This window comes from Ursus arctos, unplaced genomic scaffold (assembly GCF_023065955.2).
Source record: "Ursus arctos isolate Adak ecotype North America unplaced genomic scaffold, UrsArc2.0 scaffold_12, whole genome shotgun sequence".
Taxonomy (NCBI): Eukaryota; Metazoa; Chordata; class Mammalia; order Carnivora; family Ursidae; genus Ursus; species Ursus arctos.
In genome coordinates this window covers 17,773,680-17,801,341 of record NW_026622786.1, presented here as the reverse complement: position 1 = coordinate 17,801,341, position 27,662 = coordinate 17,773,680, and the positions used below count along the sequence as shown (strand labels likewise).

Genomic DNA, 27,662 nt, shown 5'->3' with positions numbered 1-27,662 from the left:
CACTATATTACTTGTCTACTTTAGCGTGGGTTTGAAAATCTCTTAAACATTTAACAAGGAGTACATGGGTGGTTCAGTTGGTTAAGCGTCTGCTTTTGGCTCAGGTCATGATCCCAGGGTCCTGGGATCGAGCCCCACATCAGGCTCCCTGCTCAGTGGTGAGTCTGCCTCTCCCTCTAACCCTCCCCCCTCTCGTGCTTTCTCTCACTCTCAAATAAATAAATAAAATCTTTAAAAAAAAAAAAAAAGACATTTAACAAATGACAGTTTCTGGCACCCGACTTCAGTTGTGCCAAATCAAGATCACTGGGGGTAAAGCCCTGGAATCTGCATTCTTAGAAAGCTCTCCAGGTAAATCTTATGTGCTTTAATATTTGAGAACCACTGGTTGAGATTTAAGATGACAGGATCATATCTATCTCTTCCCAAAACAACAGTTGCTACCTCAAGACATCCGAAGAAAACCTTAACTTCCATGATGGAAATATCAACACATCAATCTCAAAGATGAATAACCATACCAGCAATTCTGCTGCACAGACAAGAGTCACATTATAAAGGTTCAAAAATAAATCTGATCTATTTCATGAAATAGGAGACATGGTTTTAGAAATTACCTATTTTTTATTCCTAATGAAATAAAAGAGGACATTGTCTCTATTGAGGAAAAGCAGGCCTGGGTAAGAAGAGCACACTACATAATGAAAATGACAATAACTGAAATAAAAATCTTATTTGAAAGTAGTAAAAAGCAGACCTGACATTGCAGATAATCAAATCAGCCATACCCAGAATACTGAGAAAATGAAATCATGGGTTTAAAAGATGAGACAGAATATAATGGGCATAGAGGTCAGTCATGAAGATAAAACTTATAGACTCAACAAATGGGTCAAAATTAATCATTAAAGATGTAATAACACGTATTTTAGAATTCTGGGGGGAAAAAAGAGACCCCAAAATAGCAGCTGAAAGAGTTTATCATGGCCCAGGTAACTTAGTAATCAGGGTAATGACACAAACTGTTTCTTGTTATAATTTTTTAGATTATAGATGATAGTGATGATGAATTTCCTAAGTTCCAGAGCAGAAAAGTTAGAGTTCTTCAATAGGAGTTACTGTGACCTTTCGTCAAGGTCCTGACCTGCGTTTTCATGGGCCTGAAGATGATGGAACAACTCTAATATTCCTGCAGAGAAATCATGAGTCGTTTGTATAAAAGGACATCCTCAGATGTGCAATACAGCAGAGCATATGTCGCCCAAGAACACTGTTGCCAAAGTTGTTAACAGTGAGTTGGAGTCACTGAAGAGAAATCAAGAAAAGGGTCTTCTATCCCCTGGATCACATTTTATGATAATATTCTACTGCATCAGTGCTGAAGTCGCACTTAGCCCCCCTCGACTCAACATCGCTGAAGTCAGATGCACCTTCTCATCAATGAGGTCCTACACTTGCTGCATGACAGGTGGCAGTGGTGACATAGTTGTCATCTGCTGCCCTTGCACAAACCCGGCTGGGATTCCCGTTGATGTGCCTGAATGAGGGCACCCCCTTGATGTTTCACAAAACGAACCATTTCAGGGCAACAGGAGGAAGGAATACGGTTCCGATTCTTCCCGGAAAAGCTTCTATTTGCATCTTCTAGAAAGATCAAGGAAATGTAAGCATCAAAAGTTGCAAAATAGATGTTAGTGGCTTGGGAGAAAAAGCTGCAGATGGTAGAAGCACTGGGTTGAGCGTTGCCGTGGGTTATGGGTATATCGGGTTCATTATACTATTCTCTCTACTAATATGCATCTCGGAATTTTTTTGAAATTAAAAGTCTTCACAAATCGGAAGAAGGAGAAGGATCGGGAAGGGGGGTTAAGGTGATAATGCATTCCCAATGCTCCTCATCGCTCAGAAGATGATATTGGGTAGAAAAGCACTGCTATGATAACTCGGAGTTTCAAAATGATTCAGCAAAGTCAATCTAATCAATTAAATTTATATTTTTCTTTTTATATATGCATAAGTGTAGCATGTGACACAAAAAAAGGCCTAGAGACCCTTTTTCATTAAATAGAAAATAAATTCTAATAAGAAAGCATTACGTCACGATTTAATTTTAAATGATTTTTTTTCTTCTTTAGTGGTACATACAATGGCAGTTTTTAGATTCTGTGAGCAATAGAAATAGCTATTATTTATTAAGCATTTGCTCTGTCCAGGACACGATTTGAGGGGCATTACATATCTTACTTATTCATTAAAAGTGAGGTTTTCTTATTATTCTCACTTTACAGAGTGGGAAACAGAAACACAGGGACAATAAGTCACATAACATATATCTCACAGTTAGTTAAGTGGCAGAGCCAAGACTCAAACCCAGGCAGTCTGACTCCAATGGCCAAGGACACAAGCACTCTGTCACTGCCTCTGAATGACTTAAGGCTGAGGACTGTCTGGAACCCACTTTACATTTGTACAGATAAGGAACTGAGGCCCAGAGGATTTACATATCTTAGCAAGAAGCATGTAATAAACTAGTGATAGATTATAGTCCAATCTTAGTCTACATTCTTTTTACCTTTCATGGCCTCAACAACCACAAAGAATAGTATTGTAAATAATCAGATCCTTCACACACACACACAACCCCACAGAATTCCCATTACTGCCTGCATTGGCAGGAAATAAAGCAAAAGGAAGGTAGTCAATTTCAAAGGAGACTCAGGCCGTTAATGTTAATGTCACTTAATCATCACCACAGGGCTTCATTAGCAATTTCCTGTGTAACAGCCCAAGAAAGGAGATCTTGGAGACAATAGTAACTTGTATCAAGTTCCAGAACTATTATATGGCAAAATAAGAAGGCAGACTCAAATGTAGCTGCACCCAAAGCCCATGGTCTTTGAAATACAGTTACTAATCTCCGAAAGGATGCATGTTGCCACAGCAGAGGTCATACCCTGGCAGCTTGCGTTTCAGTTTTGCCTACACACATGGTTGCTTTGTCACCTGCAATGTTTCTTTTTAAAATTGTATCAAATTTAAATACTAAGAGATCACCTAAAATCTGGATTCGGGGCAGAACCAGATCTGAATTCTTAAACGGGAACCATCAGCTGGCCCTGACTAGCAATTGCTCCCAGTTCCCTGAGACCCCAGTTCCCTGAGACCCCAACACTCAATTCCTTTTGCACCCAGTACACTTCATGGGTTGACTCTGCTTCCCTGGCCCCTACAGGCTTTGGATCTGTGACCTTGAATCTAAATGATTGTCATAATTCAGGTGGCCGTTTATACTTGAAAACGTAATCTGTGACAGATTATAAACTCTAAGGTTTTTTGTTTTTTTTTTTTAAGTTGAAAGCTGTGGTAACATCTATTTTGTGCTGTTCAGAATTATATTGGCAGGGGTTTTTTTCTTAAAGATTTATTTATTCATTTCAGAGAGAGAAAGAGAGAGCTTGAGTGGGAGGGGCAGAGGGAGAGAGAGAATCCCAAGCGGACTCCCCACTCAGCACAGAGCCCTACGCAGGGCTTGATCTCAGGACCCTGAGATCCTGACCTGAGCTGAAACCAAGAGTCGCTGCTTAACCATCTGCACCACCCAGACACCCTGGTAGTTTAGTTTTTGTTTTGTTTTGTTTCGTTTTATTTTGTTTAAAGGGATCCAGATTAAGCAAGTGCTCCATCCCTTCTTTTTAAATTGGGAGTTATATTGTCTCAAAAATTAACAGATTTTTATATTCTACTTTCACATTTTGTTGGTACCCTGAAGGCAGATCAACATTAAAATGTTAAGATTTAGGGGCGCCTGGGTGGCACAGCGGTTAAGCGTCTGCCTTCGATGCAGGGCGTGATCCCGGCGTTATGCGATCGAGCCCCACATCAGGCTCCTCCGCTATGAGCCTGCTTCTTCCTCTCCCACTCCCCCTGCTTGTGTTCCCTCTCTCGCTGGCTGTCTCTATCTCTGTCGAATAAACAAACAAAATCTTAAAAAAATAAAATAAAATAAAATGTTAAGATTTAGTAACTAGTTACAGTTGGATATTTAAAGGTTAATAATATTCTTGCGAATACAGATTGCATTTTTAAAATGTACATCAGCACATTTACTAAGGGAATTTTAAAGGCTTTGGGGGAAAGGGATTTTTGTAAGTCCAAATAACTATAGTAACTGAATGAATTTCCTTTTTTTTTTTTAAGATTTGTTTGTTTGTTTATTTATTTGAGAGAGAGAGAGCACAGAGGGAGAGTGAGAGAGAGAAGCAGGCTCCCCGCTGAGCGGAGAGCCTGGATTTTCTTTTCTTTTTCGTTTTTTCTACTGAAAAGTTGGATGCTTTTTGAGGTAGGTACTTTAAAAAAAAGGTTTTTTGCTTATTAAAATCCCATATTAGACCCTAAATAGTTATCAATATTAGAAAGAAGAGAAGTAATGCTGATTTTTCTACTCAGAAGACCTATCCTTGTTTTCTTTCTTTCTTTAAAAACTGAAATAACAATAAAATGCCATGTAATGTTTAGATTTATTTTCATATTTACTCTGAGGGGGCAAAAACTCTTACCTTCAAAGTATCATTTAAGTTGATTACAAACAGCTTTCGATGGCTGACAGTGGTACTCTGGGAGGCTGGAATTCATCCTGGACAAACATCAAAAGAAATACAAGTAGCTGAAGAATGAGATCAGCCTGCCATTCTGTGTAGATGATGGTTGCATTCTGGGTATCGAACGGCCATCTGAAAAGTGGTCTCATTCCTGTCCTGCTTGTCTCCAAACCCATCTGATGTGTACCCCATCAGTAAAAAGTAGAGAACGTGTGCCCTTAATAGATGTACATTCATTTGTATAAAAGATGGAATACGTGCTCTACTGCATTTGTACATGATGAAACATATCAGAATAACAAATTGTAAAGGATGAAATAGCACAAGTAGAAATAGATGTTCTAGTATTTTCCTTAACTCCCCTAATGGGCCACTTTGTCCCCTCTTCTTAATTGTGTCCATTTCAGCATTTCCCAAAGTCTGTTCTGTGCAACACCAGCTCAATGTCATTGTCATAAGTATGAGACATAGTTTAATTGTCAAGTAAGTTTGGGAAATGCTAGGTAAAAATTAGACAGGTTTCCTTGCCACGTGACTTCTCGTCTTTAATACAGTTGACTCCTTGTGAGGCCTTACAAAGGAGAGCACCTGTAGAGCTAATATTCCAACAAGATTCCTTTGTGAAACCCCCTTCTATTCATTTCCTGAAGACCATCTTTGCCTGCTGTTTGCCAACTCCTTCAGTAGGGTTCCCATATAAACCTGAAAAGAGCCTGGCCATCAATTCTCAGCCTCTTTGTATTATAAACCTTTCATCTCCTGACTCTCTCCTTTCCTAAGACCACGTTTTCCCCTTCACACCCAGAAGCTAATATCCTTTAGAATAAACCCTGCTTGGGTCTTAGCCTCCGCTGGCTGCTTCCATGTAACTAGTCTCTCTCGGCTTTCCAAAAAACTTGCTAGCCTAGCTTCACTTTCAGCTTTCAGAATGAATCTTGGTGTTAGTTAAGGGGATTTAAAATAGATGTACTCCACAATTTGTACTCACCACAGATTCACTTTTCCTGCTTAGTCTCGGTCATGTATAGGAACACCTATTTTGATAACCTTCTTATGCCTGGGACCCAGTCCCCACTTGGTACTCCACTGATGATAACCAGGTGATTGCTAACCTGCCTGCCACCTGACCACTTCAAGAAAAATATTTTAAACTCTTGCTATACAGGGATATAAGTATCAAGAATTCAAACAAGATAAAATGCAAATTAGGTTCTGTTCAGGAACTACTGTAGTGTACCAGTATTTTGGTCATTAAAAAAAACAAACTGATGGATGCTGGAGGGGAGGTAGGTGGGGGGATGGGCTTGATGGGTGGTGGGTATTAAGGAGGGCACTTGTCGTGATGAGCACTGGCTGTTTTATGTAAGAGATGAATCACTAAATTCTACCCCTGAAACCAATATTACACTGTATGTTAACTAACTGGAACTTAAGTAAAACTTAAAAAACAAAAAAACCCGGGGCGCCTGGGTGGCGCAGTCGTTAAAGCGTCTGCCTTCGGCTCAGGGCGTGATCCTGGCGATCCGGGATCGAGTCCCACATCAGGCTCTTCCGCTGTGAGCCTGCTTCTTCCTCTCCCACTCCCCCTGCTGTGTTCCCTCTCTCGCTGGCTGTCTCTCTGTCACATAAATAAATAAAATCTTTAAAAAAAAAAAAAAAAAAAAAAAAAAAAAAAAAAAAAAAAAAACAAAAAAACCCAACAACTTATATTTGGTCTGTCCACATTCCGCACTACTAGCCCTGCACCCTTGGCAGGCCACTTAAGTCCCAGTTCTCTCACCAGCAAAATTAGAATAACAGTATATTCCGCAAAGGTTTGGTTTATTTGTTTTGAGAATCAAATGCCTCTTAATACACATAAAGTACTTGAAATAGAGTACTGAGAATGGTCCGGACACATAACAGGTCCACAATAAATGTTAATTTTTATTACTGTTGTTGTTTTAAATAATTGCATTAGGTATTTTTCTCAAGAAACTTGGACTTTTTCTGCAGTTCAGTGAAAATCAGATATTTGTGTTCCATTTGAGAATCTAAAATGGTTTTTGTTTCATTCTGCTTTCAATATTTTTAAGTATTTCTTAATAGTGATTATTCTTAATATATGTCATAAGAGTACAGTTGAAAAGTAGTGTTGACCCATTTTGGTCTTAAAGTTTGGATCTTCATAATTATCTTAACCTTTTGTTTGTTTTTACTCCCCTTTTTTCTGGTGTCAACACACCAGACTGCACAGATGCATTTTCTCTTGCCAGAATGTTTCTTTTTTGAAGGCAACACTACAAATGTCTCACAAACATATTCATCACTTCTTTAGGTTAGCTTGGTATTTGTTTCATTTTTGTTTGATATTTCCTTTGCTACAATTATAAAATATGATTTGGCCATCAGATATTAATAACTTAGTGCATTTAAAATTTGGCAACATTTATTTTAAAGCTTAGGCTGTCCACCATTCAGTAAGTAGTGTAAATATTTTCCCTTAGCCTGCAGGCTCATGAGCCATCAAATACCGTACTAAAACAATACTGATCCTGCAGCAAGATAAAAAAGAAGGCTAGCAATAAGGACAATGTGATTTTACACTTTAATATCTAATATTAGATCCAAAGTCCAATATAAAATAATCTAATATTTAAAATTCAATATCTTCTGACTTCCCAGTTCTGAAATCACTTGAGTAGACCAGTGCAATCCATTCAGGACAAGTAAATTTTCCTCTGATATGGTCCTGAACTAATATTGAGGAAGATCTGAAATTGCTTAAAATCAATCCCTGTATTGGTTCCTGTTAGTGACAGTTAACCACAGCAGATTAATGAAATTAGAAGGTGAGGAACAAAGGAGACAGTCATCCAATAATTTTAGTTGTAGAGAATCCTGGCTACTAACTGAAAAGATTTAGCCAATAAGTAAGTTTTTTTGCATTGAGAATACATCTTTTGTTTCCAAAATTACGATGTAGATGCTAGCAACTTACTTTCACACTTAACCCTTCTTTTCTTTTCCACTAGGTTTCTTTGCACTCTGTCCACAAACACTGATCATTCTTAAAAGTGCATTACTTACTTCCCTTCCCCATTTAAGCGATCTCATTTTACTTGCTTTCATTTTCAGATTTCTCCAATGGGTGTTTTGAAACCCCTGCGTTCCCCTTTTGTTTTTAGCATTCCACACTCTCTAGTAAAAGGGCTCTGCCTCAACACTATCCTAACGAGTATTTCCAAGGTCACTGACAACTGTTTTTAAGACAAATCAAAAGATTTTTCTCGCTCCCTATCTTCTCTAGAGTATCTGGCGCTATTGATCACACTTTTTTTTTTTTGTTTTCCTTTCTGGCATTTTAAAATTTTTTGTGTGTGGTTTTTTGTTGTTGTTGTTGTTGTTGTTGTTGTTTTTGGGTGTTTTTTTTTTTTTTTTTTTTGGTATTCTTTAGGATATTGAATTGCCTTTTCATTTTCTTGGAGGTCAGATTAAATTTTTATTTCTCTCCTTGTATACACTTTCAAATATCTACAGAGACCTGACCTATATTTATTAACTCAAATATGGGTTGTAAGCTGCCAATAAAACAGCTATAACTAAATGGTATTTTCACATTTATGGACAAATACATGGACTCTTCCTTCTTCTGGCGGAGTTGATGAATAGCCTATGGTGGTAGGTCCAGAAAAGTTTCCTCCCGAAAGAGTAGTTCCAGCCTATATGCCTAAATTCTGGAATAACTTATTGATATTGGATTTGAAGAATTTCTGATTACCTTTCTGGAGGCACATAAATGCATTCTTGTTGCAGTTTGATTTTTAGCATCATATTTTTTTCATGTAATTTTTAAGGATCTTTTTGGTGCTTGTGGCTGATCTCTCTGGTCTTCCCAATCATAAAATACACAAGGCTCAGACAGATTTTCAAAGGCTCCTTGTTACTCTGTTTCTCATTTGAGGCTTTGTTTTCACCAGTTGGTCAGCCTATGCTTTCCATTCCCTTTCATACTCATGTTGCTTTATCATCATTATTATTATCATTATCTTATTATTATTAATATTATTATTATTATTATTATTTTGGAGAGATGCTTATTCCCCTTCCTGGATGTCTGCCCAAGGGAGACCTCAAGTGCCTATTGGCATCAATGAAAAAAAAGTCATTTCAAGCAAGGCTAGGAGTAGAAAGGACCCATATGAGCGCTCACTTGCAAAAGGTTTGTTTCCTTCATCACATCTGATTGGTTATTCAAACCATTGTTGTCTGATAGAAATATAATGTATCCATATAGGTAATTTTTACCTTACAAAGGTAAAAAGAAACAGGTAAAAATGATCTTAATAATACGCTTTATCTAACCTAATATAGCCAAAATAATTGTCATTTTAACATGTATCAGTATGAAGTTATTAATAAAGTATTTTACATTCTTTTCTTTTGTACTGTCTTTGAAATCCAGTGTATAATTTATACTTACGTCAATCTCATTTTGGACTACCTACTGGCTACATTTCAAATGCTTAATAAGAACATGGGGTTCATGGCAACCATATTGGAAAACATAGATGTGAACCATTAAAAAAGAGAGTGGATGGAAGTGGAAGAAAATGAGTCTCTATTGCCAGCTTTATTTCAGTTTCTCTGTTGTTTGTGTGTGTGTGTGTGTGTGTGTGTGTGTGTGTGTGTATCTATTTAATGTGTTGGCCACTTTAATCTTTTCCTGGGAATAAGATGTAGTCTCTAATGTATAACTGAGCAAATAGGCTCAGAAAAGTTAGATAATTTCCCCAAGTCTATTCTCATAAATTCAAGAGTGTGAATTCAGTCTCAGGCTTGTCCTCTTCCCATCTGGCTTTTAATTACACTGAATTCTGCTAGGGTGGGAGGCTTCTGGGTTTGGTCTACACTGACCATAGCCACCACAACAGGTTTGATCCTGAGAGGTAGGTATAATGTTCAATAAAAGCCATCTGGGGATGTTTTTATATTTGTCACAAAGGGCACCTTGAGACCTTGTACGGTCTCACACCTCAATTTTACTAGCACACTTCAAAGAACTGAATGCTGAATTATCTGGTGGCACAATGGACCCGGAAAAGGAGGCTTTTATGGGACGACAAGCTGTAAGGGTCATAGATGAGAATAGCAGTGATAGTGATGGCAATGATGATGGTAATAATAATTGCTGACATGTACTGAGGCCGTACCATGGGCCAGGTACCATCTTAAGCTCTTTTTACATATTAGCTCATTTAGTCCTCACAAAAATACTGTGAAAGTATACCCTTATTATTTTTTTTTTAAGATTCCATTTATTTATTTGAGAGAGAGAAAGCATAAGTGCAGGGAGGGGCAGAGGGAGAGGGAGAAGCAGACTCCCCGCTGAGCGTGGAGGGGCTGGATCCGAGCTGAGCTGAGCTGAGATGAGATCAGGACCTGAGCCATAGACAGCTGCTTAATCGACTGAGCCACCCAGGCACCCCACCCTTATTATTCTTATTACATGTGCTCATCTTCACTACAGGAGAGACTGACACTCCTTGACAAGAGTAACTATTTGCTCCAGTTATCCAGGCTTGAAAATGATGATTCTTTGTCCAGCACTACTACCCCCATGCCTTCATAGTTTGCAGCTGACAAGGCTTCTCTTTCAGTTACTGCTCCTATTTGTACTGGTTTCTTTCTACTTTCTAACACAGCCCTGTTCACTCTTCCACTCAAGTCCCTTCCACTTGGAATTTGTACTTTGCCTTCTACTCTTTTGTAGCCTGCTTTAGGGAGGATAACATACCTTGTTCATTCCTCGGGTTGCAATTCCCAGCTCTAGCACCTTGTCGAAATACAGTTGGGTCCACTTAGCTCCTGAATAATAGTCATAACTTCTTCCACTGGCTCCTGAGGGTTCTATTTTGCCCTCCAGGCTCTTGGGCTTTTGTTTTATAAACTAGAGTAATACGTAGGAGCCTAGCTGGATTTATCATGAAGTAGGCAGCACTAAAAGGAGATAAAGAGGGGAAGGAGGAGAAACCAGGAGAGATCGAGGAAGCCTGTGCAGACCAAGTTTGGGGCCAAGTTGATGGGAGCTTGAAGTTAGGTAGAAAAAATCTGGAGATCAGTAAGTATGCACATGGGGTATTTAGAGAGAGGATGGAGGACTTTAAAATATTTTGTTGTACACTATGAAGAGCATCTCTGTGACATTTTCTTGATTTTCAGTAACATTGGACGTCACACTAACATTTTGCAAATGGAACTTTGCTGGGATGAGGCAATAAGAGTCCCAATCTTATACTCGTTTCAGTCGAAAACTTTATCACCACCGTTTTTACTGTCTGCAGGCATTAAACTTGGTGTCAGCACTGATTCCTTCTTTTCCTTTGCTCTCTACCTCCAATCCATCTAATTCCTGCTGACTCTTCTATTACCTTTCTGTTCAGTTTAATCCAGCTCCTTGTTCTCACACCTGCATTATTACAGCTTCCTCCTGGCTTCCTTGCTTCCCTCCAGCCTATCCCCCTTTCATTATATGCTGCACTGAAGTTATTGTGACATTCCACTTTTTCTGAGGCTGTCTCAGTCCCTATCCTAGACTTCAGTGGAAATAGAGTCACGAGGCCATAAGTCAGTTCTGGTCCCTTTCTGGCTCCACAATGAATCTCTTGATTGTTAAGTGAAATGTGAACTAGTGTTTGAGATTTGGGCAGTACCTCTCTAAATAAAAAAGAAAAATGAAAGATCATGCTTCTTTACCTGATGCCCCAGAAATGATTCATGCAGCAGATCATTGAATTAGAAAAAAAATGTAATTGCTTCTTCAATTTCGGGAATTTTCTTATTTTGTTAAACAGAAAAGCCAGTTACAGAAACAGGTTGTTTTAAATTCATTTGTAAGCTCCTCCTATATTGACTATCTACCGCGTGCCAGGAATTGTGCTGGATACAAGATAAGTAAGGTGCGTCTGGAATTATTTGCATATCCACTCTGAGAATTCTAACTCCTGCTTCTTGGTTCTTCTTCATGACTCGATTAACTCCTAATATTGCACTCAACTTGAACCTTTTGTTTTCTCTAGAAAGGAATCTAGAAAACTAACAAAGAAAGCTAACTGTGTATGGGTCAATTGCCGTAAAGACCACCAATGGCTTTTTCTTCTCCAAATAATCAAGCACAAAAGCTTCTACCTTAGTGCTCTCTAAGATCAACTTCACTCTGTATATTTAAATTTCTCTCCTACCACCTCCCAGCCTCCCAAACATTAGGTTCGTCTTCATCTTTACAGACTTCCACGATCTATCTTGAATAGATTCCATGACATTTCTGGACCTCAGTTTCCTCATCTGCGAAGTTAGAATTCTAACAACTTCCTCCCAGGTAATGGTGAGGATTAAATGAGAGGACAAAAATAAAGCCCATCTGACAATTCTTAACCATGAAAGGTGTTCAATGACCATTGATTCCTTCTCCATTTCAAAAACAGAATGTCTTCCTCACCGACGCAAATCTGAGACATCTTTGAAAACCGAGACTCTGCCTGTTCTAACTCTTTCATCATGATTTCCTGGCTTTTATACTTCTTTTTAACAACACATTTTTACATGTATTAACTGCATATTAGAATATTATTAGCTGCTACTTCATTCCTATATAACCTACCCAAAATAGCCCTCTATAATACATTTCTTTATTTTCAAACTGATACATTTCTCTCAATTATATCTTGCCACCACGTTATAGCTGATGAGGAAGAATCAACCTTATTTCAAACTAATCTATGAGATCTAGCAAAATCTTGGCACACGATAGCTGCTTGATATTTTTTGTCATTTAATTTACTTTGGTTCATGACAGTGGCTGTGATAGGCCAACCGTTACTTCTGCCTTACGAACAAATGATGGTTATATTTATTGTTGATAATACACCAAGACTGTTGTCAATATAATAAATATTGGTATGTTATTATACATACACAAACACATATATACACACCCTCAGGTGTGAACTTGGGTAAGAAAATTTAGAGAAAATTTATTTCAAGTTTGGAAATTCTGAGAAAAGGATACCTTGGGGGAGAAAAGGGAAGGAAATCAATTGAAAAGAAGAAATAGGAAGAAAAAAAAAGAGTTGTTTTAATTCAGTGATCCCCAAAATACACTACCTATGGCGCAGACCATGGCAAGATCAAGTTTTGTGAGCCTGGAGCCTATACAGTTTGGGAGCCCTCTTTTAAAAAGAGAAATGCAAACCTTCAAGCACAAAATTAGGTAGCAGGCCTAAGAAGCGCCAGGTGTAATTGAGTGGCTTTGAGGTGTAAGCTTCATTAGCTTCCTAATGAATCAGCCTCTGGAGCCAGGTAGGATTTTCAGGACCTCTGTGAGTAGGAGAGCCATAAACCAGCACCACTTCCTTCTTTCCCAACAGACTTGTTCTTCACCCATTTCCACGTACCACATATTACATTTTCCAGGCCTTTGTACCACTGAGGCACTTCTATGCCTGGGCCTTGTAAAAATTATAACCTCCACATTCACGGCTTCTCCCCTCCATTTTTATTTTATTCTCCATAATTGCCCAAGAACAAATCCAACCCTTGATGTTCAGCTACCAGTGTAAACTCAGAAGGATGCTGTGGGTTGGAGAAGTGAGGTAAGGTGGGATGAGGAAAAGAGATCTTTAGCCTAAAGCCACTAGAAGAAATACTGCTGTGACTAATGGAGAACAAATGAGGATGAAATAACACCAGGAAAAGACTGGGACATAACTACAGTCATGCCATTTGTCTTTGTCCCCCAACCACACCAGAAGTCCCAGTAACTGGATCAATCGCACACAGGCATTCTGCGCTGGGAGTTGGACTTCTTGGCTTTTGTTTGGTTTTATTTTGTTTTACCCAGTATATGACATCATACCAATTCATCTACAACTTAAGATGCCAGATAGTTCTGCAAGCTTGGTGACCTGTTTTTTTTTTTTTTTTAAACTTTTTTTTTTTTTAAAGATTTTATTTATTTATTCGACAGAGATAGAGACAGCCAGCGAGAGAGGGAACACAAGCAGGGGGAGTGGGAGAGGAAGAAGCAGGCTCATAGCGGAAGAGCCTGATGTGGGGCTCGATCCCGGATCGCCAGGATCACGCCCTGAGCCGAAGGCAGATGCTTAACCGCTGTGCCACCCAGGCGCCCCAGCTTGGTGACCTGTTTGATTCCCAATCACCAACCTATGGGCACATCCCTCCATCTTATTCCATACTGTCAGACCTACTTCATTTATCATATTTTCTCTGTCTTCCTGTCTTTCTGCTTTCTTCATTTTTCTTATATTCATAATTTTTTGTTGCATACTTACTATGTGGCAGTTCTTCTCCTCACAGAACTCCGGTTAGGGGAAAAATAAGCAATTGGAATTTACTACGATGAATTGCATGATAATGCATATGGTCCAGTATATAGTACATATATATATAAATACTCATGGGTTGGTGTGATTGACTCATAAGGTGTGAACATGAGTGAGTAAAAAAGGAAAAAGTACAGAGGCCAGATCTTGAAGGACCTTACTAGCTAGGCCAAGGAATTTGAATGGTATTCCTGAAGGTAATGTGAAACCCATGAAAGAGCCTTAAGAAGGGGGCATGTTACAGTTAGATTTGGATTTTTTTTTTTTTAAAGATTTTATTTATTTATTCAACAGAGATAGAGACAGCCAGTGAGAGAGGGAACACAAGCCGGGGGAGTGGGAGAGGAAGAAGCAGGCTCATAGCGGAGGAGCCCAATGTGGGGCTCGATCCCACAACGCCAGGATCACGCCCTGAGCCGAAGGCAGACGCTTAACCGCTGTGCCACCCAGGTGCCCCTGGATTTTAGAAAGATCATTGCAGAAGCTATGAAAAGTATAGATTGCAAGGGGATAGTATAATATGGAAAGAGTTCATCTGAGAAGTCGTTAACAGTAATCAGGAGAAAAATATTTTTTAAATATTTAAAATATTAAAAAACTAAGGAAAACATTGGTAGTGTGAACACAGCTGTGGTGCTGGGTTGCATCTGGAGAACTTACTTGGCTGGTAAAGAGATTGAGGAAAAAGAAGGAAAAAAAAATCATTCCCATGATTCCTGCTTAGGACATGGAAGAGTTTGGTGTCATTCTCAGAATCAACAAATATAGAAGGAGGAGCATTTTTAATGCTAACTACTAATTATTGAGCACTGACTGCATGCCAAGGAGATGCTAAACACTTAACATACATTATGTAATTTTTTCTCAAGTTAATATCATGAAGAACATATTAGTATATTGAATTTAAAGAAGAAGAAATCAAGGCTCAAAAAAGTCAATTCGCTTGTTCAGAATTACATAATAGCTAAGTGGTAGAGCTGGAATTTAACTCAGAGCCATGGTTCTTAGAAACATTACCCCAGTGTTTAGAAACATTAGGTTTCTGGGTCCAGCCCAGTCTATTGAAATGGTATTCCTGGTGGGTGGGGACTGGACTCACCAGGTATTTCTTATGCACCTTAAAGTTTCTATAAGTACACCAATACATACTGTATGTTATAACTTGGTGGTAGGAGGATGGCAAATTTTCTTTTTATATGGAGATTTCAGTGTATGGAGAACGCCACCCAGATTGCCATAGGGGTGGAGTGCAGCAAATATTTTCAGACTTGAACTTGATGCTGGGATGGTTTAAATCACGATTCCCAGTGTTAGTGAAGCTAGTTTTGCTCAACCTCTCCAAGGTGGTTTGGATGAAGTATCATATGCAGGAAAGGTGGTGGAATGGAATAAATTGTCACTGAGCTGAGCTGTCCCCCAGATCCCCCTCCTTTTCTTGTTCAGTGGTTTTGACACATACCTCCAAGTTTGCCCCAAGCATGAAATGTTTTTGCGCGGTTTCCTAAAAATGCTTGCAGATACTTTTCGCATTTTATTCCATAAAATGTCTGTTTTTAATATAAATATATGATTAATTTTGTAGCCAGGGGTGAAACGGACACTCCAGGAAGTCACACAGTGTTGTTGGTGACTCTATTTACCCTCAAGAACACCCAGTACTCTCTCTAGGAGCATGAGTCACCAATTGGAGGAACACGTGATTGTCACTTGTATAGATCTAGTCTCCATTAGTAAATTGCAAACCTTTCCTTATATAATTTTTGTGTTCTTCACAATGTTTTTAACATGGTAGGCACCCACTAAACAGCCAATGATTTCAGAAGAGAGGAGTTTGAAAGAAATAAGGAGTATGAGAAATCAGGATAGACTTAACAGAAACCAGTCATTTTTGAAAAGTGCCACATTAGGAAGTTCTCTTCATGCCTCTCATGGTTAAGTGATCACTTCAACAGAAGATGCTTTGGTCATCCTAAACTCTCTTACTGAAAAGCTGGAAGCTTTCAGAAAATGGACTTCAAGTGGGTCTTGGACTTGTTTTCTCGTTTGAGAGAGGAAGGGAACCAGTTTTTGAGAATCAAGTCAGAACTTTCAGGATCCAAAATGTTCAAACCAACTCTCACAGTGCATGACAGCGTCAGACTCAGAACATTCCCACCTTCATGATATTTTAACTCGCCTTAAGTTACTTTAACTTAAAATGCCAACAGTCCACTTCAGCTTTGTATTATTAACATCTAAGTGTCTGTTTCAAGATTATCAATAAAGGCAAAACACTGTACCAAAGATTTTTAAGTAATATTTTTTAGGACAGTAAATTTTAAAAAGCAATCTCCCTACCAATTATAAACATGTCACCTCACTACAGTGTTTTTCTGTAGATATTCACTCTCAAACTAACTTGATTCCGTTAATATTTATTTCTTCTCCAGTCCATGCAAAATAATGATTTGGGCTGCTATATAAGAATCCATTTTTTGTGGCTCCTATGGCGTGAGAATGAATTTGGCTCCTTCTTGGAAACTTGGTCATCTTGATCTCTGTAGCCTTCACCAGTTTGAGAATCCTGACCATAATCCTCTGTGGGGATTTAGACAGGTGTCTATTATGGCCCATAATCTTTGATATGGCCTCTAGAATTCTTGTTGCAGAAAGGTTAAGCCCTCCCGTCTTTATTCCTGAGTAAAAAAGTCTACATGGTGTTAGTATCGTCAGGGAGCAGACTGAAACAAGCACCAGCTTCAATCAGGCCTTAAGCCTGTGTCTATGCCAGAAAGAAATCTTTGTGATGAGCAAGGAGCCCCATTAGAAAACAGAGCAGTTGGTTTTTAACTCAGGAGTTACAAAAACAAAACTCTTTATCCTCTGTTATGCTTAGAGCGGCCATATTTCCCAAAGTAAAATTTGGCCCTCACGCTCTGGCAGATATATAGGTACTTTTGTCACAACACTTTCAGAATATCTAAAGTTGGGACAATCCCATGATATTCAAGGCTGTAGTGTTACCATGTGTATACCCCACATTGGGACCCAACATGCCAATTAACAGGACAGCTTATAAGTGAGATTGCACTGCGATTGGTAGAGATTACTGCCCTTTATGTACAAAGGGATAATGAACATCTGGAAACATGCTGCCTGGTGGACCTACGTGAGGACATGAAGAGTTTCTCCCCATAGCTGTGGGTCATCAAGGCCTGTCAGTATTGGGGGTGCTGACACTTTTCTTTCAGATTTCTGGAAAAGGTATCCGCCATCTTGAATTATACATACCTCTGGTTCTGATTTCTCTCTGTTCTTTCTATCGACAGTAACAAAGCTCTAAGACCTGGAGGGGGCACCTCAGCTCAGCGATGAGCATCAGCTCTTGGACTCAGAATAGTCTGAGTGTCTTCGGAAAAGTCATGGAAGGAGGGGCCTTCCTGTCTTATAGCCAGGCAAGAATCCAGGACTTAGGGAAAGGAATAACCAAGAAGTTCCAAAAAGGGACTGAGAGCAGGGGTTCCTAACCACCAAAAATTACACCAGTGAAAGAGAAGTAAAGGAAGCATCTCCTCAAGATGATAGCCTAGCCCAGCAGTTAAGACACAGTGCTCGTGGTTCATCTCTCAGACATGAGCAGTAGACTATGCTACCTGGTTCTTCACCTTTTTAGAGCCTTGCATTGGCAAAGACATGGTGATATCTATTTCAAAGTCACAGTGGAAGCAGGTTGGGAGAACTATCCCAGACTACTGTTTCTGCTCCCTTTACCTATGGGTCTTTTTTTCAAATGTCACTTAGTGACCAAACAAGCAAGGACGTGCCAGATGCAAATGGATGTGAGGCAGCTCCGTCTCACTGTTTTTCACAATCGGTGTAAGTGTTAATCCAAATGCTTCTCACCACCACTTGTAAGTACATGCCTGCTTGGCATGTAACATACAGTTCAGTAGTGAACCTCTTAGGAGAATTCCCGACATTTCCAACTGTCATTCCCAATAGTCTGCCAATAAGGTAAAGCTTGGAAGGCGAAGTTCAAAATGGTAGGAACCACAAGTATTATGTTAATACTGCTTATGTAGGATTTTCTTTTTTTTAACTCTGAAAGGTCTAGCAGATCTCGGTTGAAAGGACATGCTTGTCAACGTATCTCTTGCCAGAAGGAAGGTGATTCTATCAATAGACACAATAAAAACATGTCTCAAATTTTATTTATCCTTTTAAGTTCTGAAAGCACATTAAGGAAGAATAACATTCTACTTTGGTTGCAAAGTGCTAATTAATAACTAACTTCAATTCTCCCAGAGGTAAAATATTAACATTTTTTTAATGAAATTAAGCATCACAATCTTCATCTTCTAATTGTTATAAAAACATTTAGCAGCAATATTCTGTTTAATTATTTAGGCATTTCTTAATGGTGTAAATATTATCAGTGCAGTCATAAATATTTTCTGCTTTGTCCATAGACAATCAGTTAAGGATCTGTTGCTTGTAGGACTTAAATTAAGATCTATTTAAAGCTGCCTGCTGGCCACAAAATAATTACTTACACTTGCTAATGCCTGAATCTGTTAGATTTAGCAGCAAGAAGGGTTCTTTGCTTTCACAAGTAGGGGAAAGTTATTTTTCTTATATAAATTTCATTGTTAATGGTATTAGGGAGGATTAGGGTGGGGTTGAAGTAGTTGAAAATTTAATTAATCTAATCCTTTTAACAGCAATTGTTTTCATATTGATAATTCTCTGTAACAACAGTATTACAGATCACACCCATGTGAAATATTTACACGAAATATTTTAGCGTATAATCTCTCCTCCAGGTTTCTCTTTCTAGAAGAGTAAGGTTTCAGCTTCTTCAGCTTTTTCTTTTTTTCTTTCTCTCTCACCACAAATGCAGGCTTTTTTCTTAGGGGACCAAAATGAAATCTTTTTTTTTCCCCCTACTAATTTTCTGTCAATATCATCCTCTCTCAGTAAATTATGATAATGGTCATCAAATCATGAATCTCCTAAAAGCACATGAGGGCTATGAAATAAAAATGGTTCGATCGATTTTTTTGTGTTTTTTTGGATCTACAGCCATTTGGTGTAGATTCTCATTAGAAATGATTTGTTTACTCATCCATTTCCATAAATTGCTATGCTGCTGAAGTTATCACTAAGAGTAGAGTCAGATGAAGGACGAAACTGTCATTCTGGTCAAACTCCGATCATCTCTGGTGTAAATGGGGAATTGTTCTTAATCTGCTCAAATGTCACATTATCCAGGAGAGGCTTTCTCTGACCTCCCAATATAAAATTACAGTCAGTATCCCTCCTCCAACACCATTCCCCCTTTAATTGGTTTTATTTTTCTCCAGAGCGGCTACCACCAAGTAACATTATGGAACATTATGTATTTGTTTGTTTAGTGCGTCTCCCCCAACTAAAATGAAAGGTCTGCCGAAAACCAGGACTTGGGTTTGTTTACTACTGCATCCTGAAAGCCAAGACAAGTGCCTTAAATATAGTAGTACAGTGGGCAATCAATAAATAATTATTGCATGCATGAAACTTTTTTCTCATTTTTCAGGTGCCTAAAGCACCAGATCAGTGCAAAGCAATAAAATTGTCTTCTTGTCCTGGCACGCATTTTGATGGCTGACAATTTGATGTAAATGGAAGCATTTATCCTGAGCCGGCTGTCCTGCGGAGCCCCCGTGGAAGGGTGTCCTTGGGGAACAAAAGCAGAGACTGAGTGCTTTGTGTGGCCATGTCTTCATAAAAGGACTCAAACTTCAAGTTGTGCAGTGCTGTCTGGCATCCACACGTTTACAATTTTTAAGAGTAATACAAAGCAGAGAATCTCAAAGGATGTTCTCCAGAACACCACCTCTGGGGCATATAAAGAGGGGTTACGAAAGCAAAAAGGGGCTCCATGGTCAAATAAAGGTTCTGAAACGAGGTATTACATGAAGCTAAGGAAGATTCATTACTTGAAGACATCTTAGATGTATGATAATGCTCATTAGGGCTCTAAAACTCTTAGACTCTTCCTTTCTACTACCAATCCTTGTTTCTAAGACTAGGTTGCATCACAGGTAACACCATTGCCTTGGGAACTGACAAGGTCAGGGCAGGGGCAGGAGAAATGGGTCTTGGCTCTTCCCGTACTCACTTTGTGATATGACCTTGCACAAGTTATGTAACACTTCTCTGTGCCTCAGTTTTCTCTTCCATAAAGTAGGAGAGGAAAGGATTACCCAGGATAATGCATGTAAAGTATCTGGCCCATAAGTGCTAAATAAATGATGGTTATTGTCAACACCTTTTACCTAATGTAGGAATGAATGCTTTTTAGATAGATATCGTCAAGTGTATTTCCTAAAACGGGTTTGCTAGGACCCACCCATATCCAGAATCAGCCTGCTGTGCCTCCCTCTCTGTCTCAGCACCCTATCCCCATCTGAGAGGATCTGCACATCGATGGTGAAGTCAAAGAAATGCTATCTTTCAACATAACTTAATACAAATGTCTGATAACTCACTCTGCTGTATCCTGCAGAGTTGATTTCCTGTGTTTGGATACCCTTGACCTCAGATGAAGATGCTTTTGTCAGGAGGAAGGTGGTAGCATCCAAGTTAATGATTGTGCAGATGGCTACATGCTGGTAGATCTTGAAGTGACCATATTTTTTCAGTAAATTTCAAATGAAGGTGTGATTTGTGTAAACCTGACCCCTTCCAGTAAAATGTGCATTTACATATATTTAGAATTTATAAATCTTGACAGATTCCACAATATTTATAGCCCTCCATAAAAAGCCTTTGCCAGTTTGCAGAGCTTTGCATTTGGCTCTCTGGTATGCTTAAGAGAGTTTAAATAATAATAAATTTGGTGATATATTCCACCTGGAACAGAAACTTATCCCCCCCCCCTTGGCTCGTTTTGAAGGGGATACTATAAATAGTGCCACAGACGCTGGGATCAGGAATAGGGAATTGAAATTTGAGAGAGAAGTACAGAAACATTTCCATTATCACTGATGCCTTGAATGTATTTTTCAAACAGTTCTGTTCCTCAAATAACGTACCTTCTCTCCTTTCTCCTACCCCATCTCAGTTATGCTTGAGTCCCCCAAACCTGTTGCCAGCTTTAGGATTCAGTTGCACTAATGGGAAAGAGAGAGTGAAAGTATTAGCTGACTAGGTGGGAGAAATGGACTCTCGAGAGGCCAAAGCAATTCTCCAGTGTTCATCTTACATTTCACGGGAGTCAGCTGATAACTGAGCATCGAGGTCTAAAGTGTAAATTCATTATTTGAGACCCAGCTCATGCATCCTGCAGGTATGATGAAAAGCTCTCAGTTCATGAAAAAGAAAAAAAAAATCTAATTGTAATTACAAGAAAAAGCCTAAGGACAATGTCAGAGGGTCGATTCTTTCACCCATTCGTGCTTATAATTACCCAGTAGAGGATTAGGGAGAAATGCCTAAATAGTTGACTCCAAATGATACTATTTATTTTCTTAAACACAAAATAAACAAAAATCAGGGAGCCAGCTGTTTGCCGTGGAATCATCTGATGAAAACTGAAAGCAGCCATTAAGTGTAGCGTAAGTGGTGTTATAACTTGTTGTGATACAAGATTTATTTCCAGCTTCTTGTTGAGTGGACGGTGGAGGAGACAGCCTTTGTCGGGGGAAATAATAGTAATGGCTAACATCCATGGACAGGTGACTCGGGGCCGGCACAGAGTCACACCTCAAGTAGCCGTGGCTCATCCTTCTAATTAAGTACTGGATTTTCCCGTCCTCATAACTTGGAGCGCAATCCTGCCCCAAGTCTTTGCCTATGCAATCCCCTTGCCTCTAGCTAATAGGATGGCAGATGTTTGGACCAAGCCCCAGAGCCTGTAGCATACCACATTTTAATGATTTGTGGTGAACAAAGTAAATGCTTTAAGAGCAGACTTTATGAAGCAGGGACCTAGTTAAATATGATGGATTTGAGGCAAAGCAAGAAGAAGCTGAATGTTGTATGGGGGTATTGTTTCCCAAACAGGGCGCAGGTATGTACGGTTCATTGCCAATTCTAAAGGTTTGCTTGAAAAATGACTTTTTAAAGAACTGTGCTCTTGAGGAACGTCCTTGAGGCATGGAGGGATTTCCTTGCTTTCCTCTAGCATCTTTCTAAGAGGACGCAGAGGTATTGAGCTGTTAGACAGTTGCTCGGTGTCTTTGTGCTTCTGGGACCGCATTATGGGTCTAACACATATGGGATAAATAAACTGTTTTCATTTCTTAAAGCCCATGGAAAGAAACCAGACAAGAAAATTACCATATTGCCTCATTTTTTTTAAAGCTATTAAAGAGGAGAATCCAGTTAGGGCAAATAAAAATGATTACTGCAAACAGGGTCCCCCCCGTTTCTTTCCTTCCTAGCTTTTTACTCAGCAGCAGCAATATGGCAAGACTTGTGTCAAACCAGCGTTTTGATGCGTCCTCTTTTGTTCTTCTTCCATAGGGCAACCCCTACATGTGCAATAATGAGTGTGATGCAAGTACCCCTGAGCTGGCCCATCCCCCTGAGCTGATGTTTGATTTTGAAGGAAGACATCCCTCCACATTTTGGCAGTCTGCTACTTGGAAGGAATATCCCAAGCCTCTCCAGGTTAACATCACTCTGTCGTGGAGCAAAACCATTGAGCTCACAGACAACATAGTTATTACCTTTGAATCGGGGCGTCCAGACCAAATGATCCTGGAGAAATCTCTCGATTATGGACGAACATGGCAGCCCTACCAGTATTACGCCACAGACTGCTTAGATGCTTTTCACATGGATCCCAAATCCGTGAAGGATTTATCCCAACATACGGTCTTAGAAATCATTTGCACCGAAGAGTACTCTACGGGATATATGACAAATAGCAAAATAATCCACTTTGAAATCAAAGACAGGTTTGCATTTTTTGCTGGACCATGGCTGCGCAATATGGCTTCTCTCTACGGACAGCTGGATACAACCAAGAAACTCAGAGATTTCTTTACAGTCACAGATCTGAGGATAAGGCTTTTGAGACCAGCGGTTGGGGAAATATTTGTAGACGAGCTACACTTGGCACGCTATTTTTATGCGATCTCAGACATAAAGGTGCACGGAAGGTAAGAAAACATCTGTCTGACTTGAATGAGAATGGTTGTTCAAAGAAAATGCCAGTGTGTTGGTCCCACAGCTGTAGAGTGACACGTGGCACTTTCGACTACAACATTTGCTCAGGAACACCAGTCTAGAGCTGGGTTTGGAGAAATTTGAGACCCTTCTTACTCAGCAGTAATTTGTAATCCCAGACCCACTCTCAGTGAACCTGAACCTGGCAGGGTTTCTTAGAATTTAAACAGAAGAGGGGGGGAAGTAGCATCTTATTTGAGTCCAAGGAAGTCCCTAGATCAGGGGGTGGTTTAAATCTTTAAGTCAGGGGGAACAAAGCCAGCTGCTCTATAAAAGATACCGAAAAACAAGAATTATGTCTTTCCATTGTTTTCAAATGCCAGACAGGGTTTCAACATGGTGCATCTCTCTGTTTACGCTTCCTGGTCTTGCACAAAAAAAAAGTTTCTGAACTGTAAGTTATATCCCTTTAAATTTACTCGATCAGAACCAGTTTAAAGATCAGAACCCTTTAAATTTACTAGATCAGAACCAGCCATTTAGGAAGCACAATGCATTCGTTAAAAAGGAGTGAGCTCTGCGTTTCAGGGTTTTGGTGGTTATTGCCTTAAAAAGATATGCTGCCACTTAAATATGGACCTGAGGCAGGCTCCCTTCATTCTGGGGGTCAATTACAGATGGACCAGAGTTTAAACCCATTAGTGGTCACTGTCAGGCATATCTTTGGTTTTGATAATACATCAAAAGACACACTTGCGCAAGTTCCCAAGAATTTTGAGGATGCTTTAATGAAAAACTCAAGTCATAAGAACCAGGACCACTAAGATAGAGCTGTTCAACCAGATTTATTAACGATGGTCTGGTTGGTATCCAAATAACTAACTGGTGGGAGTCGAAGCATGAGATAATTTGTTGGGAAAACTAAAGATGAGTGAGGTATACAGCAAAATGGAAAAAAAGAGAAAGCAAAGCAACAATCATTCTATAAATGCCAAGTGAGTTTCACGTTAGACTATATGAGGTTAAGAATATGAACGGCCCATAAATTGTGTAGGTTTCATTAAGCAATCCTAAAATTTAAACAAATACAGCAGACTTCATTAGGTTAACTGGCTTCCAGCATCCCTTCGGACATGTCGCCCAGTCCTCAGAAATTGGAGAAGTGTTGAGACTCCCTGGTCTTTCCGAGAGTTGATTCAACCTATGTTTTGACAATAGTGTTGTATTTGAACACTAGAAGGAAGGATAATGGGCACACAGAATGGAGTGGTGGGCATGACCTCGGTGTGGTAGTAGAGGTTTCAGAATCTGAACGGTGGGCAGTAGCAGGAACTGGTGGCCACCTCCTCTCAGCTTTGTTCCAACTTCATGTTCCTCCAGGAAGAGTCAAGAGTCTTTAGCAATGGGACCTCTTTAAAAACTACTAACTGAGGTCTTGGTGACATACAGTGAAGATATATTGAAAGCAAAATAATATTTCTGAGAGAGGTAGGCACTGTTACAACACTGAGCTTGTGGGTTCCAGGGTGTAGAGGAAAGTTCATATATTAGCAGGGCACCACGAGAGGGCAATCTGGAACTGTGGCCTGAAATATGAATTGGCTATTTGTAGAAAAATGTAGCCATTATACTCGTAAACATTATTGCAAGAGATCGTCAGTGTCCAGTTCTTATTCTTGGGGATTATAATACATAGAAATAATTGATGTTGATCTTATTAACCATAGCATTCTACAGCAAAGTCACAAGTATTCTGTTCATCTACAAGAATAAGTGTCAAAATTCATAAGCTGAGGTTTGAATTTGAATCCTAGTGTGATCTTCACTGTTAGATAAAATCATCTAATTCAGTTTTCTTGCAGTCTGAGAAATTTTTAATCCAAGCCAAAGTCCTTAGAGTCTAACTTCTGCAAACACTGTATCATCTTCCACTTGTAAAGAAGGCAATCTTGTGAAGTTTTGGTTGGGAAGTAAACCATTGTTGGAGCTTATTTCTGTTACTGCACATTCGTTTTTGTTTCCCCTGATTATTTAAAAAAGAGAGTGTAACTACACTTTCAAGCGACAGGCGTTTTTATGCATTTTCTATGGGGGTCAGAGATACTGTCTCTTTAAAGTGGCATGCTAGAAAAGTAGACTCCCACCAGATTTACCACTTTTCTTTTATCCCTGATCCTACTAGTATCCTCCGACTGCATTTCTGGGGCTCTGGGGAGTTCGCAGGAACCATCCTCCCTTCTCTGGGACTCACTTCTGCTGTCTTTTCCTGTTCAGCTGTCAACTAGTAAGCTTACAAGCTGTAAGCTAGTGAGGAAGCAGCTGGGCAAGAGAGAAAGGTCCAGTAGAGGTGAGCTCCTTGCATAAGGTCCTTCTCTGTCACCTCTAAACTCTGTCCAAATTCCTCAGGGCAAAACTGATGCTGGCATGTACTGTGCTAGGCACCAGATGGCTGGGGTATTTTTATCTTAGGGGAGGGACTGAGGAAGCAAGGCCTGACGGCTCGGGCGTGTCTCCAGCTTTTAAGTTATATAAGGGAAATGGAGGCACTAAAGAGAGCAGTTGAGCCGCCACTGGTGCACCGGCCGTTCAGCACAGAAGCTGAGATGTACATTTTCCCCTTGAAAACCTCAGTAGGGTTGGCGGTCCAGGTCGTCTGTTTCTATATAGCAAATCATCTGTAGAAAGATTGAATAATACTTGATGATGCCCAAAAGAAAGTTCTAGGGGTTCCTTGTCAAAGACATCATCAATAGAAACTTTCCAAAATATAACCAGGCCTTTATCTCCCTCAACCCTCTCTTTGCCATCCCTGACATGACTGTAACATCTAACACGACACTATGTGTCTACATCTGATCATCATAATGACACGTTTTGACTTCTTGTTCTACTAATACCCACACGGTAATGTGGGAATTGCATGAATTATTTGGGAAAAGCGGGCAGCTATCCATAAGAGTGGACAGGCAGTACGAGATTTTTCAGCTATGAAACAAACAGGTGGAGAATCTTTGACTTGACAATGAATTCTATTCTCACCTTCTCATGCACGTGTGCACACGGCCTTTATGTTTTATACTGGCTACCGTTGTTGGTGCAAAAGTGATGTTTTGATTGTTGTTAGACTAATGTAGTATTTATGTTCCTTTAAGCATGCGACACATCTCATACCTATTTACTGGTGACAAAAACTATAATGCCATCATAAAAATTTTATGCCTCTTTGGCCGCATACTTATTTTGCTTCCATTTACTCCCTCTCATTGTGTATTTATTAAGATAATGGAGGGAAAAGAGGAAACATGGCTGTTGGCAATCTCAGCGACTCCGTAGTACTTACATTGTTCAATAAACCTAATAATCTTCATGGACTAATTCTGACTTATGGATGTCCTACTTCAGTAAATCAGGGTGATTTTCTCTAGTGAATAATAGACGAGTGCAGTGTGCCAGTACCTTAATTAAAGAGTGGCTCTCTTAGTCTTGATCTCATTTTAATTTACAGGGTAATACTACAATAATATCACTAATGGAAGGTACATTAAAGGGCATCAAGTAGCATTAACTGTATTAAATTATGGTACTTGTGTTAATTAACTGCTGAAGCAAGATGGTTCTAATGGCCAAAAAGGTCGTCTAATGCATAAATAAAATCTACCCAGATGAGGGGTGAGAGGAGAAATGAAGAGTAGATATTTGTTCTGAACATCTTTTTATACAGACAGGGAGTTCGATTCATAGGCTGTTAAATACAGATAATGTCCAAAATGTTTTCTTAGTTACACAATTGGAAATTTTGATTTTTAAATATTTTATTTCCTTCTAAGCTTTCCATAATTAAATTAATTGAAAAGTTGGACACTATCTTTGTCAGATGCACAGATTTTATAGACTATAAACTCAACATTATTTATTATTTCTTTGAGATGAACAGTTTCAAGGAAGTAATGTGATTTAGTGTAATAATTGTTAAATTTGAAAGACAAACATTTGACAATGTGCTCATTTATCTGTAAGATGTGCTACCAGCAATGTATTGGGGTACTGATTTCAGACATAAGATAATAGAAAATCTTTTTCAACCTCAAAAATTTTAAGACAGAATTGTCAGAACTTTTGTCAGCGGCATGGAAAACTCTAACACACATCTCCATTACTTGCCTTGTTACACAATATTTCTTAACATTTGTATTACCAATAATTTTTTCTCCGTGGTGTTTATTCATTTCTTACCCCTTGCAGTGCCTGCCCGAGCACCTCACAGGTAGTTGGTGGTCCCTTCCCATTTACAGAATTGATTTTGCCTTCTGTGCCCCCATTGTTTATCTCCAAGAAAGAAGCCAGGGGGCGCTAGCTCTCTATTCCGTTTGTGTACCTTTGTGGGTGCTTTCTTCATCTCACTACTGCCCCATCTCAGAACAACACCCTCCCTGCCTAATCCCAGGATCTGCAAAGTGGTGGGGACAAAACCACTCTAAGTGGGTGTCTGGAGTGAGAAAGGCCCCCAACATTCTCAGCCTCAGGAGAAATCAGATATATTTGTAAATGC

At 39.4% G+C, this 27,662-nt stretch overlaps 1 protein-coding gene across 4 annotated transcripts in view; it reads left to right on the top strand.

Annotated features, from left to right (window-relative positions):
• NTNG1 (netrin G1) overlaps positions 1 to 27,662 on the top strand; it is a 309,923-nt gene that overhangs the window by 144,254 nt on the left and 138,007 nt on the right. For all 4 annotated transcript variants that reach the window (XM_026484678.4, XM_048220351.2, XM_026484677.4 and 1 more), the window contains exon 3: positions 22,466 to 23,106. In XM_026484678.4, coding sequence (XP_026340463.1) covers positions 22,466 to 23,106 — 641 coding nt within the window. The remainder of the gene's footprint in view (positions 1 to 22,465; positions 23,107 to 27,662) is intronic.